The sequence below is a fragment of the Syngnathus scovelli genome, chromosome 8 (assembly GCF_024217435.2).
Source record: "Syngnathus scovelli strain Florida chromosome 8, RoL_Ssco_1.2, whole genome shotgun sequence".
NCBI lineage: Eukaryota > Metazoa > Chordata > Actinopteri > Syngnathiformes > Syngnathidae > Syngnathus > Syngnathus scovelli.
The window spans coordinates 10719922-10732731 of record NC_090854.1 but is presented as its reverse complement, the minus strand read 5'-3'; the positions used below and the strand labels follow the sequence as shown (position 1 = coordinate 10732731).

At 42.4% G+C, this 12810-nt stretch overlaps 1 protein-coding gene across 1 annotated transcript in view; it reads right to left on the bottom strand.

Annotated features, from left to right (window-relative positions):
* Positions 1 to 12810, bottom strand: part of asic4a (acid-sensing (proton-gated) ion channel family member 4a) — a 58445-nt gene that overhangs the window by 39010 nt on the left and 6625 nt on the right. The window contains exon 2 of the mRNA XM_049729193.2: positions 10682 to 11577. Within this exon, the coding sequence (XP_049585150.1) occupies positions 10682 to 11257 (576 nt within the window). The 5' untranslated portion in view covers positions 11258 to 11577. The remainder of the gene's footprint in view (positions 1 to 10681; positions 11578 to 12810) is intronic.

The following is a 12810-nucleotide window of genomic DNA, read 5'->3' as shown; positions in this document are numbered from 1 at the left end:
ATCTCTGAAAACCTTCCTATTAGACATGATAAGAGGTATTTTTTTGGCAGATAAGTTGTAGTTTACAACCCCTTCGGCAGTGAGCTAGAAAGTTAATATGAGACAGGGGCCGCAGATCATGATGACAGGCCGGCGAGACGGCGTAGTCAAATTCACGGCCTGATTTCCTGCACTGCTCATAGTGACACAAGAATCTTTATGATAGTGATCCGCTCCGACGACAAACAGTAACAACCTCGGAGTTTGAAAGCGATTATCAGCCAGCGGCAGTAAACACACCACTGACATTTTAATCAAAAACCCTGATGTGGGATCCATTTAGATGCATTTCACAGCTCCGGGAATACAAAATATTCAACCTAGCCGGATCTGCATGGAAATACCAACATTAACCTTTTGTAAAAAACTTGCCTTCCGCATTCCGATGCCGCAATGTGCCGTTAAAATGACCAAATTGAAGAAATGATGTGGGGAGTCTGGCCTTTCCGGGCGTTTCATATTTCATTCATATCTGTCATTGATAGTGTGCCTCTCGCAGACATCTAGGAAATATGTCTGTCGAGAAATTTAAATCATTTCTTGTAGGCAAACAAAAATAACAGGACGGCGCCAATGTTTAACCCTTATTAAAAAGATACATCAAGATGAAAATATTCATAGACAATCAGCATCTTAGATGGGTGCAGGCTTTTTATCCATTCAGGGGCATCTACTCTGTATACAGGCAATGTCTGGCGAGATCAGGCCATGGCGTTGCATAACCTGCATTTGAAAGCGGCTCGGTTAAAGGTGACCTCTTTTAAGGATCGCTTCTGCTGTATTTGTCATCAACCGAGCTGCATTCCTAGAGCAGGCGCTTCGATGATTTATTAATGCGGGAATGATACAACACATTTTTTTTGGAGTCATCCAATTCAAAAGTGTACAGCAAATAGCAATTCTTGCCAATTGTCCGCTCTTATTATTATGCAGGAAGTCTTGTTTGAATCAGAAAATTGCTCGTATTGATTAAGTCCGAGACGAGGCCGTCGGGGAGAGCGCTTGACTGACTTGCAAGGTGAGGCAGACAGCATGGAAATGAAGCACATGATGGCTGTATTTTGGATGACTTGAGCAGCAGATGGACACAAGAGGGGAAGCTCTAATTTGACGCCGAAGCCAGCTGGTATTGAACCCGAGTCCGCAATAGTCGCTCCGTTCCCCACTGAGCTTTTTCCTGCCCCCTTTGTGCAACCTAGCTAAGAGGTGCGACGACGCCATTAAAGCCGCGCTTTCCTTTGGCTTTACAAGGCTCACCTTTGGTATACAATCGTAATACTGAATAATCCGTACAATTTCTTTATCAGGGAAAGCTTCATGTTTATTTGGCTTACGGAAAAGCTAGTTAATTTATCCACGATATCCCAGAGGTCTTTCAATGCCATGCTAATGAAATATTTAAGATCACCTAAACAGACTAATTAATAGACAGTCTAAGGGCATGGTCTTATGGCATGCATATTCAATTTCTCTCTTGGGACGGCTTTCATCATGGTACACTACACACAAGGCGTTCATTTCAAAATACCCGACTAATTCTCTTTAGAAAAGATAGAGTGAAGGTCACACAATGGGAGAAAAAAGGCTGGCTGATTTGTGAGTGAAGCCCACTGACATTTATCCCCTCGCATAGACTTTCAAGTTCTGTTTGGGAAGATGCTGACAACTGACGACACCCCCTCCATCGCCACCACCCCTTCCTTATTCACAAAGCGAATGTCAAGGACGCACATAAACGGCGATGCCATACTTCATTACTGGTCCTATTTATTCTACGGCGATGCCCTTATCACAGAGTTTGTAATTAAATGGATGAGACCGCGATTTGGAAAAAATGTGTCATTTTTTTTATTGCTTACGTCCTGCAGGGTTTGTTTAATGGATGAGCCATTTGTCTTTCCCAACTATGACGTCTACTTTACTTGTAAGATCTGACAATTGCATTTTTTTTTTTTGAGAAAGGCTAATTATATCGGCCTCCCATGAGTTGGCATTACACAACGGAAGCACGCGAGCATCTGTGAGTCCAACAAATGACACGCTGAGAAAGGCTCTGCGGCATTTTACATATGTTCAGCGGCTGGCTTTGAAATGTAATTAGGACGGCCACTGGCTTGTTCTGACATGACACGCACCTACAGTGTTAACGACTGCAAAACATTAGCGATTGTGTTACGGTGCTTATAACCTCACATCAGCATCACTAAGACAATTCCATTAATGTTCTTTTCAAGGGTAGTGTTAGACTACACATGTAATATTTCATCGAACATACTCAAATGTAAATGAATGGTGACAATGTAACAATGATGAACTGCGCTAAAACTTGTTAATATTTCATTTAGCTTGTAATGATTAGCAAGCTAGGTTTGCTAAATGCTAAAGCTAAAAGCATTGCAATATAAAATATGGGCGGGAGCAGGGAATGAAACTCTGTAAAATAGCTTGAGAGTTTGGCACTGTATGTTTTATACAATCTATGGTGTCAGTAAAATGTAGGACAGTGGACTATTAATGTCCAAGGGCGTCGTCTCCCGGGACCGCGGTGTTGATCGGAGGCAATAGGTCTCCTTCCTACTGGATCAATGTCAGCACAAATTTCAGATTACTTTCCTGATGCTCACCAGGTTATCTGTGATTCAGCTTTAATAGGTTATTGAACGGAGCCAGCATTAAGGGAGCCGGGGCCGTATTTCACATTATTGACAGTGAAATGTTCACTACTTTGTCATTAGCATGCATTAGGACAACACAACGAATCGTGACAACACCATTGAGGGACGGTCGTACGTACGCTTGTTTAAACTAAAGGCGTCACACCAGAAGAAAATGAACTGGAGACAAAGCGATGCTGTCATCTGAAGAAAATGTCTGAATAGTTGTAATTGAAAAAATCAAAATGATGACCTTTTATATTCGAAGAGTAAATTGTAAGGCTGATGAGACGGTGGAGTCCAGGCGGAAGAAACACACAGCCCACACACACACACGCTCGATTTGCTGTATTGTGGAGGTTGCTGAAGCTTGGCTAAACCCAAAATGCGAACCTTTGGTGATCAAAGGCGCGGAGGCAAGCTGAAACTGACTGTGCTCAATCTGGTGACATTTCACAGCATGTGAAGGTCGAGCATTTTGTCAAGACGGACAGGACTCGATGGCCAAGCTGCCCATGTCACGTCAAGGTTTTACCTTCCGCGAGTAAGTCAAACAAGATGTTGACAAAACTCAGCGGAGGAGGGATAAGCAGGCAAATCAGAGGTTGTTATCTCGCTAAAAACAAAACAACAAAAACAATCTACCTGTATTTAAATATGCCCGGAAATTTGTCATAAGCAACCCCTTAAACAGACTCAATTCGACCTTATGTTGAAAGTAAAAACAAAATCAGGTTAAACAGAAATCAGAGACTCCTCAAAGCAGAACAATGAAGCGTTTAAACACCTAACGTTACGTTTTTGTGCAATCTAGCCGTGTGCACACGAGTTGTCGCTTCAACTTTTCCCATCGTATCGTTGTTGACAACTCAATGATTTTCATTCCGTAACCTTAAAAGCATTTCCTGCTGCCCTACATGCTGTTGCTGCTGTGCCGACATCATCGCGCAGGAGTGTTGCTTCAGGTGGTAGATGCTTCAAAGTCAGCCGGTGCACGTTTTGAATCTGACAAAATATCACACCTGTCATGACACTTTAATCTTTAGCCCACGTAGGGTTCAAACCTTGTTGGCGTTATCTGTAGCTGGCACTAATGCCGGCAGAAAGCCGCGTAGAGACGGAGCGGGATGTCCGGATTAATTAGTGAAAAGCCAAGCGTCATGTCTGATGCGATGACATCAGACAAGAGTCAGAATAAAGGCCAGACATCCAGTCAAGCAGACGAACCTAGGCTGTGTTTTTTTTTTTCCGAGTGAGATAAATTGAAGCCGACTGACCTTTTATCCCAGTCACATACTGACCGTGATGTGCACATCGCAAATCGTTTTGTTGTCGGAAACACACACCACAGAGTCAGTAGGAAAAAAAAAACAAATAACTGTTTGTTTCACCTCACTGACTCCACCCACCACCATCGAGGTACATATTTGAAATTTTAATCATTAGTCGTTTAGCTAGCTTTAGCGGTGGTTGTCGCTACAAAATTAGCTAAGAACGTTGAATTGTGTTGCCAATAATAGACGTTCTGTTCTGGAAGCAGATACATTGCAATTATTCGTTTTGTAAGTGTGAAATGATCCCAAATTTTGGACCTTCTCTGTATTTTACACATTCGAAGAACAGTGAGATGCTCCAATTCGGCCTCATTACTAAAATTCGGGTATTCCGTTTAAATAGTTTTGTCTCAAGCCTGTTTTTATTGCAAAGAACTTTTACTGTGAAGTACGTCTCAAAAATTGGGTCAAATGTGGTTCAGAATCTTGCTTTCTAATGAGGGAAAAGAGCGTTTCAAACTTCTCTGTTGCTGCATTTATTTTTTTTAATAGAGTTGCATCAAAGTATTTCATTCCCCTTGGCCTCTGTTGAATCCTCAATAGAGTTTTGTTCGTTATTTTTGTCTTCGGGTATTGTTTATCACTTGCTGTCAAATCTTTCGTTTCTCCAAATACATTTGAACAGTTTTTACCATGGCGTGAATAAAATCTCTCCCAAGAGTAACAATTTTGTCTGTCATATGTTATATAAAAAAAGACATCACACAAAATTAAAGACACAACAATTGGCAAGGACATCTCAGAAATTGGATGCTCTCTCTGACAACAAACTTTTTTCACCATAAAACTTAATCAAATGCATTCAGTTTATCCGCATTAAGTAAAGCAACCACCTGCATACATTATCTCCTGCAAAGTAATTAAAGCATACAAGCAAGGAAAATGAGGAGGCACGGACTCATTATGTGGCGGTCGTGGCCTAAAAGCAAGCTTGGTTAATATTTCAGGGGAATTTCCACTAATGCTTTCGAGACAGAATCATGTACAAAAAAAAAAAAACCCAAAAAAACACACACACACACTTAAGCTGCCAGCTAAGAAGGAAAGTCTATTTGGCCAAAGGCTTACAGAGTGACAATTATCTCCACGATGACAGCTGCTTATCATTGTTACTGCAAAGAAAAGAATTGGAGTTCTTCATTAAATGATTGTGAATGTCTCTCGCAAAACAATATTTGTGCGACTTTTCTTGCTGTAATCCTCAATTTCATTGTGAGAGGCCCTCGTGGAATTGTTTCCGTGTGAGGGGCTGTGGCACAAGATCCACCGTATAACCCTTCAGAACTATAAGTCAGTCAGTCTAAAATTCTGTAAAATATTTATAAAACACTAAAAGCACACGTGGACACTAACCCAACGAATGATGACGGCGATAAAAGCCATAGTATTTTGTGAGCTCGCCTGAAAGCACTGTAACTTTTTTAGGAAATACGTTCGGACCTCCAAATGGTCACTGACGGTTTTAGAAGCAGATTATGTGAAAAGACGGAGTGATATGCTGTGGCATGAAGGCACAGTGAGTTTCCGTTTGAAGAAGACCATCAACAGAAATGACATTCCGAAGATAATTATTTGTCTGAGGAGTTTCCAGCACAATTACAAATGGATAATGTTGAGTTGGTTCTGAAAAATACAATAACTGTCATTCTTGTTCGGAGTGGTAGCAGTTTCCACTATTTACAAAATTCGTGCGGTAGCATAATTTTCCAAACCCGCATCGTGTATTCCCATTGCACGCGTATGCAGTGAATCATTTCATATTCCTTAAATATTTCAGCTCTCTATCCGCAAAATAAAGTGTATATTGATCGCTTCCACATACACGCTGAAATAAACTGACATTTCTCTACGGGAGCAAATTTGTCACCACTGCTTGTATTAACCACCACGCCCGAGACGGATCCCAAAATCAAAGCACGGTATAATTAGTCACTCTTGGCTCGGTGTAGGAAAGGCCGGGAAGCGATGTGACTGAAGGATGTATCGATCCCTCGCAAAGGGAGCGGCGCAACGTCAGAGAGTCGTGATCAATCTTGTGAACCAACTTTCAATCTTTGCGGAAACCCGGGTGTGTTAGTGCGGGGAAACATTCCCTCTGCTGTACACACGCAACACACCTTTGTGTATGTGTGCAGGAGCAGGCACATTAACACTCCCAACAGCCTGCTATATGACTTGTCAGAAAGAGACAAATGTCTGTGTGACTAAAAGACTCCCAGGGGGAAGGGAGAAGAGGGGGAGGAGTTGTGGGGAGGTGGAAGGGCGCTTAGAGGTACCACAGCATCGGAAGCCTTCCTCATCCTACTAAACGCTTCAATTGGACGAACAGTGAGAGATTTTTAAAATGGCATCAAGGTGCCATTGAAAACGGCAAATGGCAAATATGAAGCGTTTACATACTACCGTGTGATCGTATCACAGGTGGTCGTCATCTGATAAGAAGGGGGAGATGCATATCAGCGGGAACTTTTCTGTGATATGCTGGAGCAGCAGGTGGAAGTTGCAGAGGCAGCAGTTCTTCTTGAAGTTTGTGTTATTACAAAAAGGAAGCAGGTTATGGCTAGGTGATGTGTCCACTGTGGTTTGTTTGTTGGCGAGAAGTATTGTGTATTGTGCCCAATTCTTTGTCGGAAGGATCAGTACTAAACTCAGGAAATGGAAGGAGGTTTCAAAGACCCAAATTAGTTTATTGTACAACTCTGCCCAAATCTTTTGTCACTCTAAAAATCGTCACTCCAAATGAGTGCGTTAAATGTCATCACAGCGCTCTTCCATTCCTTTTTACAATTTAGGTACTGTATCTGTCATAGCGCAAATTCCTATTAATTCCCATGATAGCATTGTTCGGCCCGTTCCGAAAACATTGAGGCACGCTAATGTGCTTGGAATTTCGACAGTTTGCATATAATAGAAAACGGATGCGGGAAAAAGGTGAGAAAGAAACCTGTAGTCATTGTGTGTGTGTGTGTCATGTTTGTTTATGTCTTGGATAGAATATTATTGTTGGCTCAGAGTTTGACGTGCGACTCGCATGACGTTACATATTAAGCTGCAGGGACACGCACACACACACACACGGCGGTGCAACTGTAGACGACTAATTGACAGGCTGTTGGGGACTGAGCATGCAGTCCGGGCAGCCAGTCACTTTCACGCTCCCACCCTCATCATTACCCACCGAAATCTGGGGGGGGGGGGGGGGGGGGGGGGGGGGGTGCACTGAACCTACTGGAGAAATGCTTGTCACTCTTTTACTTTTCTGCACATGGACACAGAACTGAGAGATATGTACAGAGTGTGTTTCTGCTGATAATAACACGCAGTTAACTTTCGACACCACACAGACCACATCGGCCCTGAGTTTTATCCGGCAATCATTTTTGATTTTTTTTGGGATGGCTGGTCCACATTTATAAGAAAAAATAAACAAGTAGTATTCGGCAAGGACGAGTGAGTACGATTGAACATCCTTGTGAGGATGCATTGATTGTTTTTTTTTTCTCTTATGCTTACTGGTGTGAATGATTCTCTGAACGATCTTTGCAAATTTGAGTACAAAAGTTGAACTGGGCTGAATCGAAGTTGCAAACCTGCTAACTTTGGGAAATTTGTAAACTAATTTCACATCAATGTGAGCATTCTGGGAGGAGTCGATCACTACGTTATAAAAACAAGCAAGCTCTTGTGCCAGTGTCATGACATGGCGCTGAAGGGACTCAGGATCATTGGTGTGTAATTTTAGTAAATTAGAGAAAAAACACAAAGTCATTGAAATGTTCTATTGCGGCAGTGCAACGTGGTCACTTTAAGGGGCAAGCATGAGCGAGAGAATTGAGAGTAATGTGTGCATGTGTGAGTTCCGATTATGTCTATTTATTGGACAACATCTACTTGAATGGAGGACAGTGCCTATATTGCTTTTCAATTAAAACGCAATAAATTAAAAATCTTCTAATTCATTATATTGTTTAAATAGAGTCCCACCTGTCATCAGACTTTCTTCAGAAAAGTTTTCATAAAAATGTGCTTCACTCTAAAGTTGCACTACAGCCCGCTGGTTCAAATTGGTATAATTTAGCACAATTTAGAAAACGCTTGACTCACTCTACAATGTGTGCTTTGGAGCAGGAAAAATAATCATAAAAAATATATATTTTTCGAATCTGAACATGGTGTGTGCAATGGTGTGTTCTCTGGACTATTTCCTTATGTTATTGATTTACTTGGAAAGAGGTTCTCTCACCATGATGAGAAAAAAAAGATGGAGGCCATACTATTAAACACCCAATTTTCAGTATATAAACAACAACACATGGAGAATAACAATATGTACCTTCAGTTCACTTCACAGACAGACGGAGCATCATAAATGTGAAATCGGAATTTAATAGATTACCTGGCAAAGTACCTCTTAGCTGTTTAGTTAGCTCCATGAATATATGCAGAAGGGATCTGTCCTTGCTGAGAGCAAAATCTAATAATGCATCAGCAAACACAACTAGGAGTCAGAGCAAACCAATCAAGAGCGCAGTCCAGAAAAAAAAAAAAAAAAAAAAGCCAAAGGGGCTTGCAGCTCATCTTTCTGACAGCTCCACACAATGATTTACAATTAAGCCATGTTAGAGTGGAAGAAAGGTATTCTATTTATTCAAGGGCTCGATGAATCAGCGTTATCTTGTGTGATTAAACCAAGTCAACAATGTAATCTGTAATTATAAAAAGAAGGAGGTATCACCTGTATTAAATGTGAATAGAAAGGGTAAAATACATCCATTTTGCATGCTAATATATTCCTTTGCATAAATTAGAGCAACTGGATAAATGTTTGCATACTGTGAGCTGTTTATTATTATATACATTTTGAATGGATGGACACTAATGGCTTCCTGTCACGAATATTTACCTTGAAAAAAAATGGAACGTAAACATTGGGACAAAAAAGCCGTTTGAATATATACGAACACAAGCAGTGACTTTACATACTGACGTTGGTTGCGAAATAAACTCAAATCTTATCGACCAGTGAAAATGCCCCAAAAATATTACAATCCCATTTTGTCATCAAGTGTCCCCCGAAAGCACCACAACCTTGCGGTTATAGCCGAAATGGAACATCTGGCGCAGCCATAATGATCAATAGGGAGAAAACACATTACAACAAGCCAATCCATGAAGTGGTTCCCCACGAGGGCACAAGTAATGGCTGAGGTGCGTTGGGTCTGTACATGTTTGGATGTGATTAATAGCGCATGGCCACTAATCATGACTTCCTTCTATTTCCAAGCTCATAACGAATGGCATGCAAGCTGTTTTTTGCAGGCAAACACGTTCCCGTGCTTTCTGCCCTCCTGACTACGCCACTGTCACACTTGAGCCACATCCCCAAGTCCAAAGTCGGACAAAGTGATTTGTCAGGCGTGGAAGCGGCAAATAGCCTGTAACAAATCTAAGCGACAGTCTCCGAAAATGCAGATAAATTTGATCACAAGGCTGACAGAGGCGAACAAGCAGTTTAGGGAACCGATGAAGTCACCCCGGAGTCCAAGAAATGCGAATAGACGTTTCTTTGACTGACATGTGACTGACATTTTGCTACATGACACACGTTCCAATTGGGAAAGAGACTCCTTATCAAATTTTAAAGCGATATTGTCACAACAAACTGCTTTTCCTCTCCTGCGAGGGGTCACGCTACCTGTTGGTACATCTAAAACACCTGCGACGCTAAGTAATCCTCATTTAGAAATGTAAGTACATGAGTAAGGAAAAAAGAAGCCACTGAATTATTTGTGTGTTATTTGAAAAAATAAATTAAAGGCGGCGCACTGCCTTTGCGGTATCAATGTTGAACACACGCCTTGACACGAGCGCTTTATCAACACCAAAGCAATTTGCATATTCCGAAAAAGGGAACTCCATCTCCTGTGAGGATGGTGTGTTTAATAACTACTGTGGAAAACAAGAAACTCTCCCTCTCTCTCAAACACACTCACGCCCGTTCGCACAGAGATTGTTTCATGCCTTTTAGTCAATCTGGCTAATGCAAAAATCATGTATATCGGTCTTGAAATATTTAAACTCAACAGCAGTGCGATTGAAATACAACGGTGAAGATGCATTACTCTCCTCACTGAAGGGAGAGAGAGAGAGAGCGAGAGCAACAGGGAGGAAAAACACCCGACAAGGCTATTTTTGACGACGAGAGTGCACAGCACCGCACCGTCTTTGAGGCAGCACCAGAGAAAAGGTTTGTTGGGGGGAAAAGTGCGCCTATCACGTAGACGCTATCTTTTTTGTTTTGGTCTTTTGATGGCAGATATTTGTCACAGTTGACGGCGGCATCGAGTGAAGCGTTCAACTTAGTGAGGGGAGAGGTGGCTCACTGATGGAGCTTGAGTCATGCATCTTGTATGAAGAAACAGATCATGAAAACCACGTGTACCTTGGAGATGACAATACGCAAGCATGCACATACACGAGTCATGTCGACCTTTCCTTCCATGTCAACTTGTTTTTTATGAAAGCTTTTAAATTTACTTCAGTTGAGCTGATGCAGTGATGTAATGAACAAAGCCTAACATGAACCCTAACTAACGGTGATCCCTACCCGGGCCCAAGAAGGCGGGAGAACTTTTGAGAAACTTTTGCACTCACCACAGTGAAGTCCTCAGCTGAGCAGTTCTGCCCGCTGAAGTTGCAGCTCATGAGCATCTCGTCCAGCTGGTGTCCGGTCCTGTTGAATATGTCCTGCATGTCTGGAGCAGGGTACATCAAATCGGTGGGTTTGTGCCCGTCCCTGTTTTTGGGGGGCAGTCCCGTCAGATTAGCCAGGTGGTAGATATCGGCATCGGTGAGTGCGGAGAAGCGAAAGCGGTTGATGTTGCAGATGGTCACGGCGGGGAAAACCATCTCCGGGCTGGCTTCTTCGTTCAGGGCTGTGACGTGAGGATGCTCCAGGTAGGAGATGGCACATTTTGCTGCCTGGTAAACAAAGAGTGCCAGTGAAGTGAGGAAAGCAAGAGCCCACAGAGTCTGCCGGATACCCAGCCGTCCAGAGACAAAGATGTGATTAATCCCGTGTAGGGAGCAGGAGTTTGCAAACCCGGCCAAGTCCTTGGCCGGAGGTGCGCAGCTCTCCTCGATCAGACTCTCCTTGTCCCCATCCTGCTTGCTTTTCTGCTTCTCATCCTCCTCTGCAAACTTGATTTTGCAAACAAATTCGATAGGCATGGGGGCAGCCAGGTCTGCGATTGTTTTTTTTTCTTTCTCTTTTTTTTAAAAACAGCAGCTGTCACCTTCTCGGACTTCCTTGGCGTTGGTACTCCGAGCAAGAAAGAACTCCGGGAAGAAGAGAGGATCGGAGAAGAGTTTGCTGCTGCTGCTGCCGATGCTTCCTGCGCTGTGAATGATAGTGCTGCTGCTGCTGCCTCTACCACAGCTCCTTGTGACCAGAGCGCTGCTGCTCCTGCTGCTCCTGCGGCGCTTTGCTCTCAAAGCTTGTCTCACCACTTGATCAGCTCACACGCTCCCGCTTATCTGTCGTAATACAGCTGTCAACAACAACAACAAAAAGATTGATAAAATAAACACCTTGAACTGACGTGAATAAATTCAGAACAGCAAGTCAGGGCTAAAATAAGAACAGAGTGCTTAATAATTCATAAGAAGGTAGCGTGGTGATTATTTCCCCTTCAGTGCAAGTTGCAAGTTGCTGTGGTCATCCATGTGATGCCGACAGATAGCCCCCCCCGCCCTCCCCCATCTCACGCTCGCACGCCTAATCACCTTGTTCTTCCTCTTTATGACAAGAACAAAAGGTACTGTCGAATATTGCCCCAAGCGTTCAATGTTTGATTTGAATTATACGTAAGTGCCCCAATAAATCACGACTTACTTGAGTCTATAAAAAATAAAGATCTAATTACCTCTGCCAAGCATCAAAGTGAGAAATTGTTTGGTTTGTTAACACCCAGACAAGAAAGAGAATTTTAAACTGAAATTTTACATTTTTTTTAAATTTCGAATAAGACCCACAGTTTACCTTGGGCGTAAATGTGTTCATTTTTGCGGTGAGTGATATGAATCGAACGTGTTTTGTTGACGGGAGAAAGTAACATGATATTCGTCATATTTAAAATTGTGAGTGACTCTGTTGTACAGGTATGTAATGTGGATATTCTGAATGTTTCAGAAACCGGAATTCTGACCTTTACCAGAATATTGACTGCATGTAAACGTAGTCTCTGTCTTCCCAGTCAGAGGCGCCAGAGTTTGCTCTGTCACTCCGAGAGTATTGTGCTCTGAATAACCAAACCGTTCCAAACAGTCCGGAATGCAGCAGAGCACATTCGGATATTTTCATATACACTTAAAGTATTGATCTGCCAATACAAATCATTTAAAAAAATATATACTATTTATGTCTCAGTGCTGTTAATGGCACTTTTTCCAAGATGGCAAACTAAATTATGCAAATGTCAGGGATGGAGGCGAGAGCCATAATGCGCGCGCTTTCCTTTGAGATGCTATTAGTCATGCGGGTCACATCGCGAGGGGCTGTGACCGCAAGAGAGAAGTCCCATTTAAATGTGAATTAAACCATTTTACCACTGCTGCTGATGTCAGATCAGAATTTGAAGGGCAGAGGGTTACCACAAATCTATAAAGGTCGCTAAAGAAACCTGTGCCAAGTGGCTTGACATGCTTTTGGTCAAGTCTTGCGAGTGACCCTTCACGGTTGAGCGGTAACAAAAAGTGGATTGTTGTGTGTGTGTCTATATATA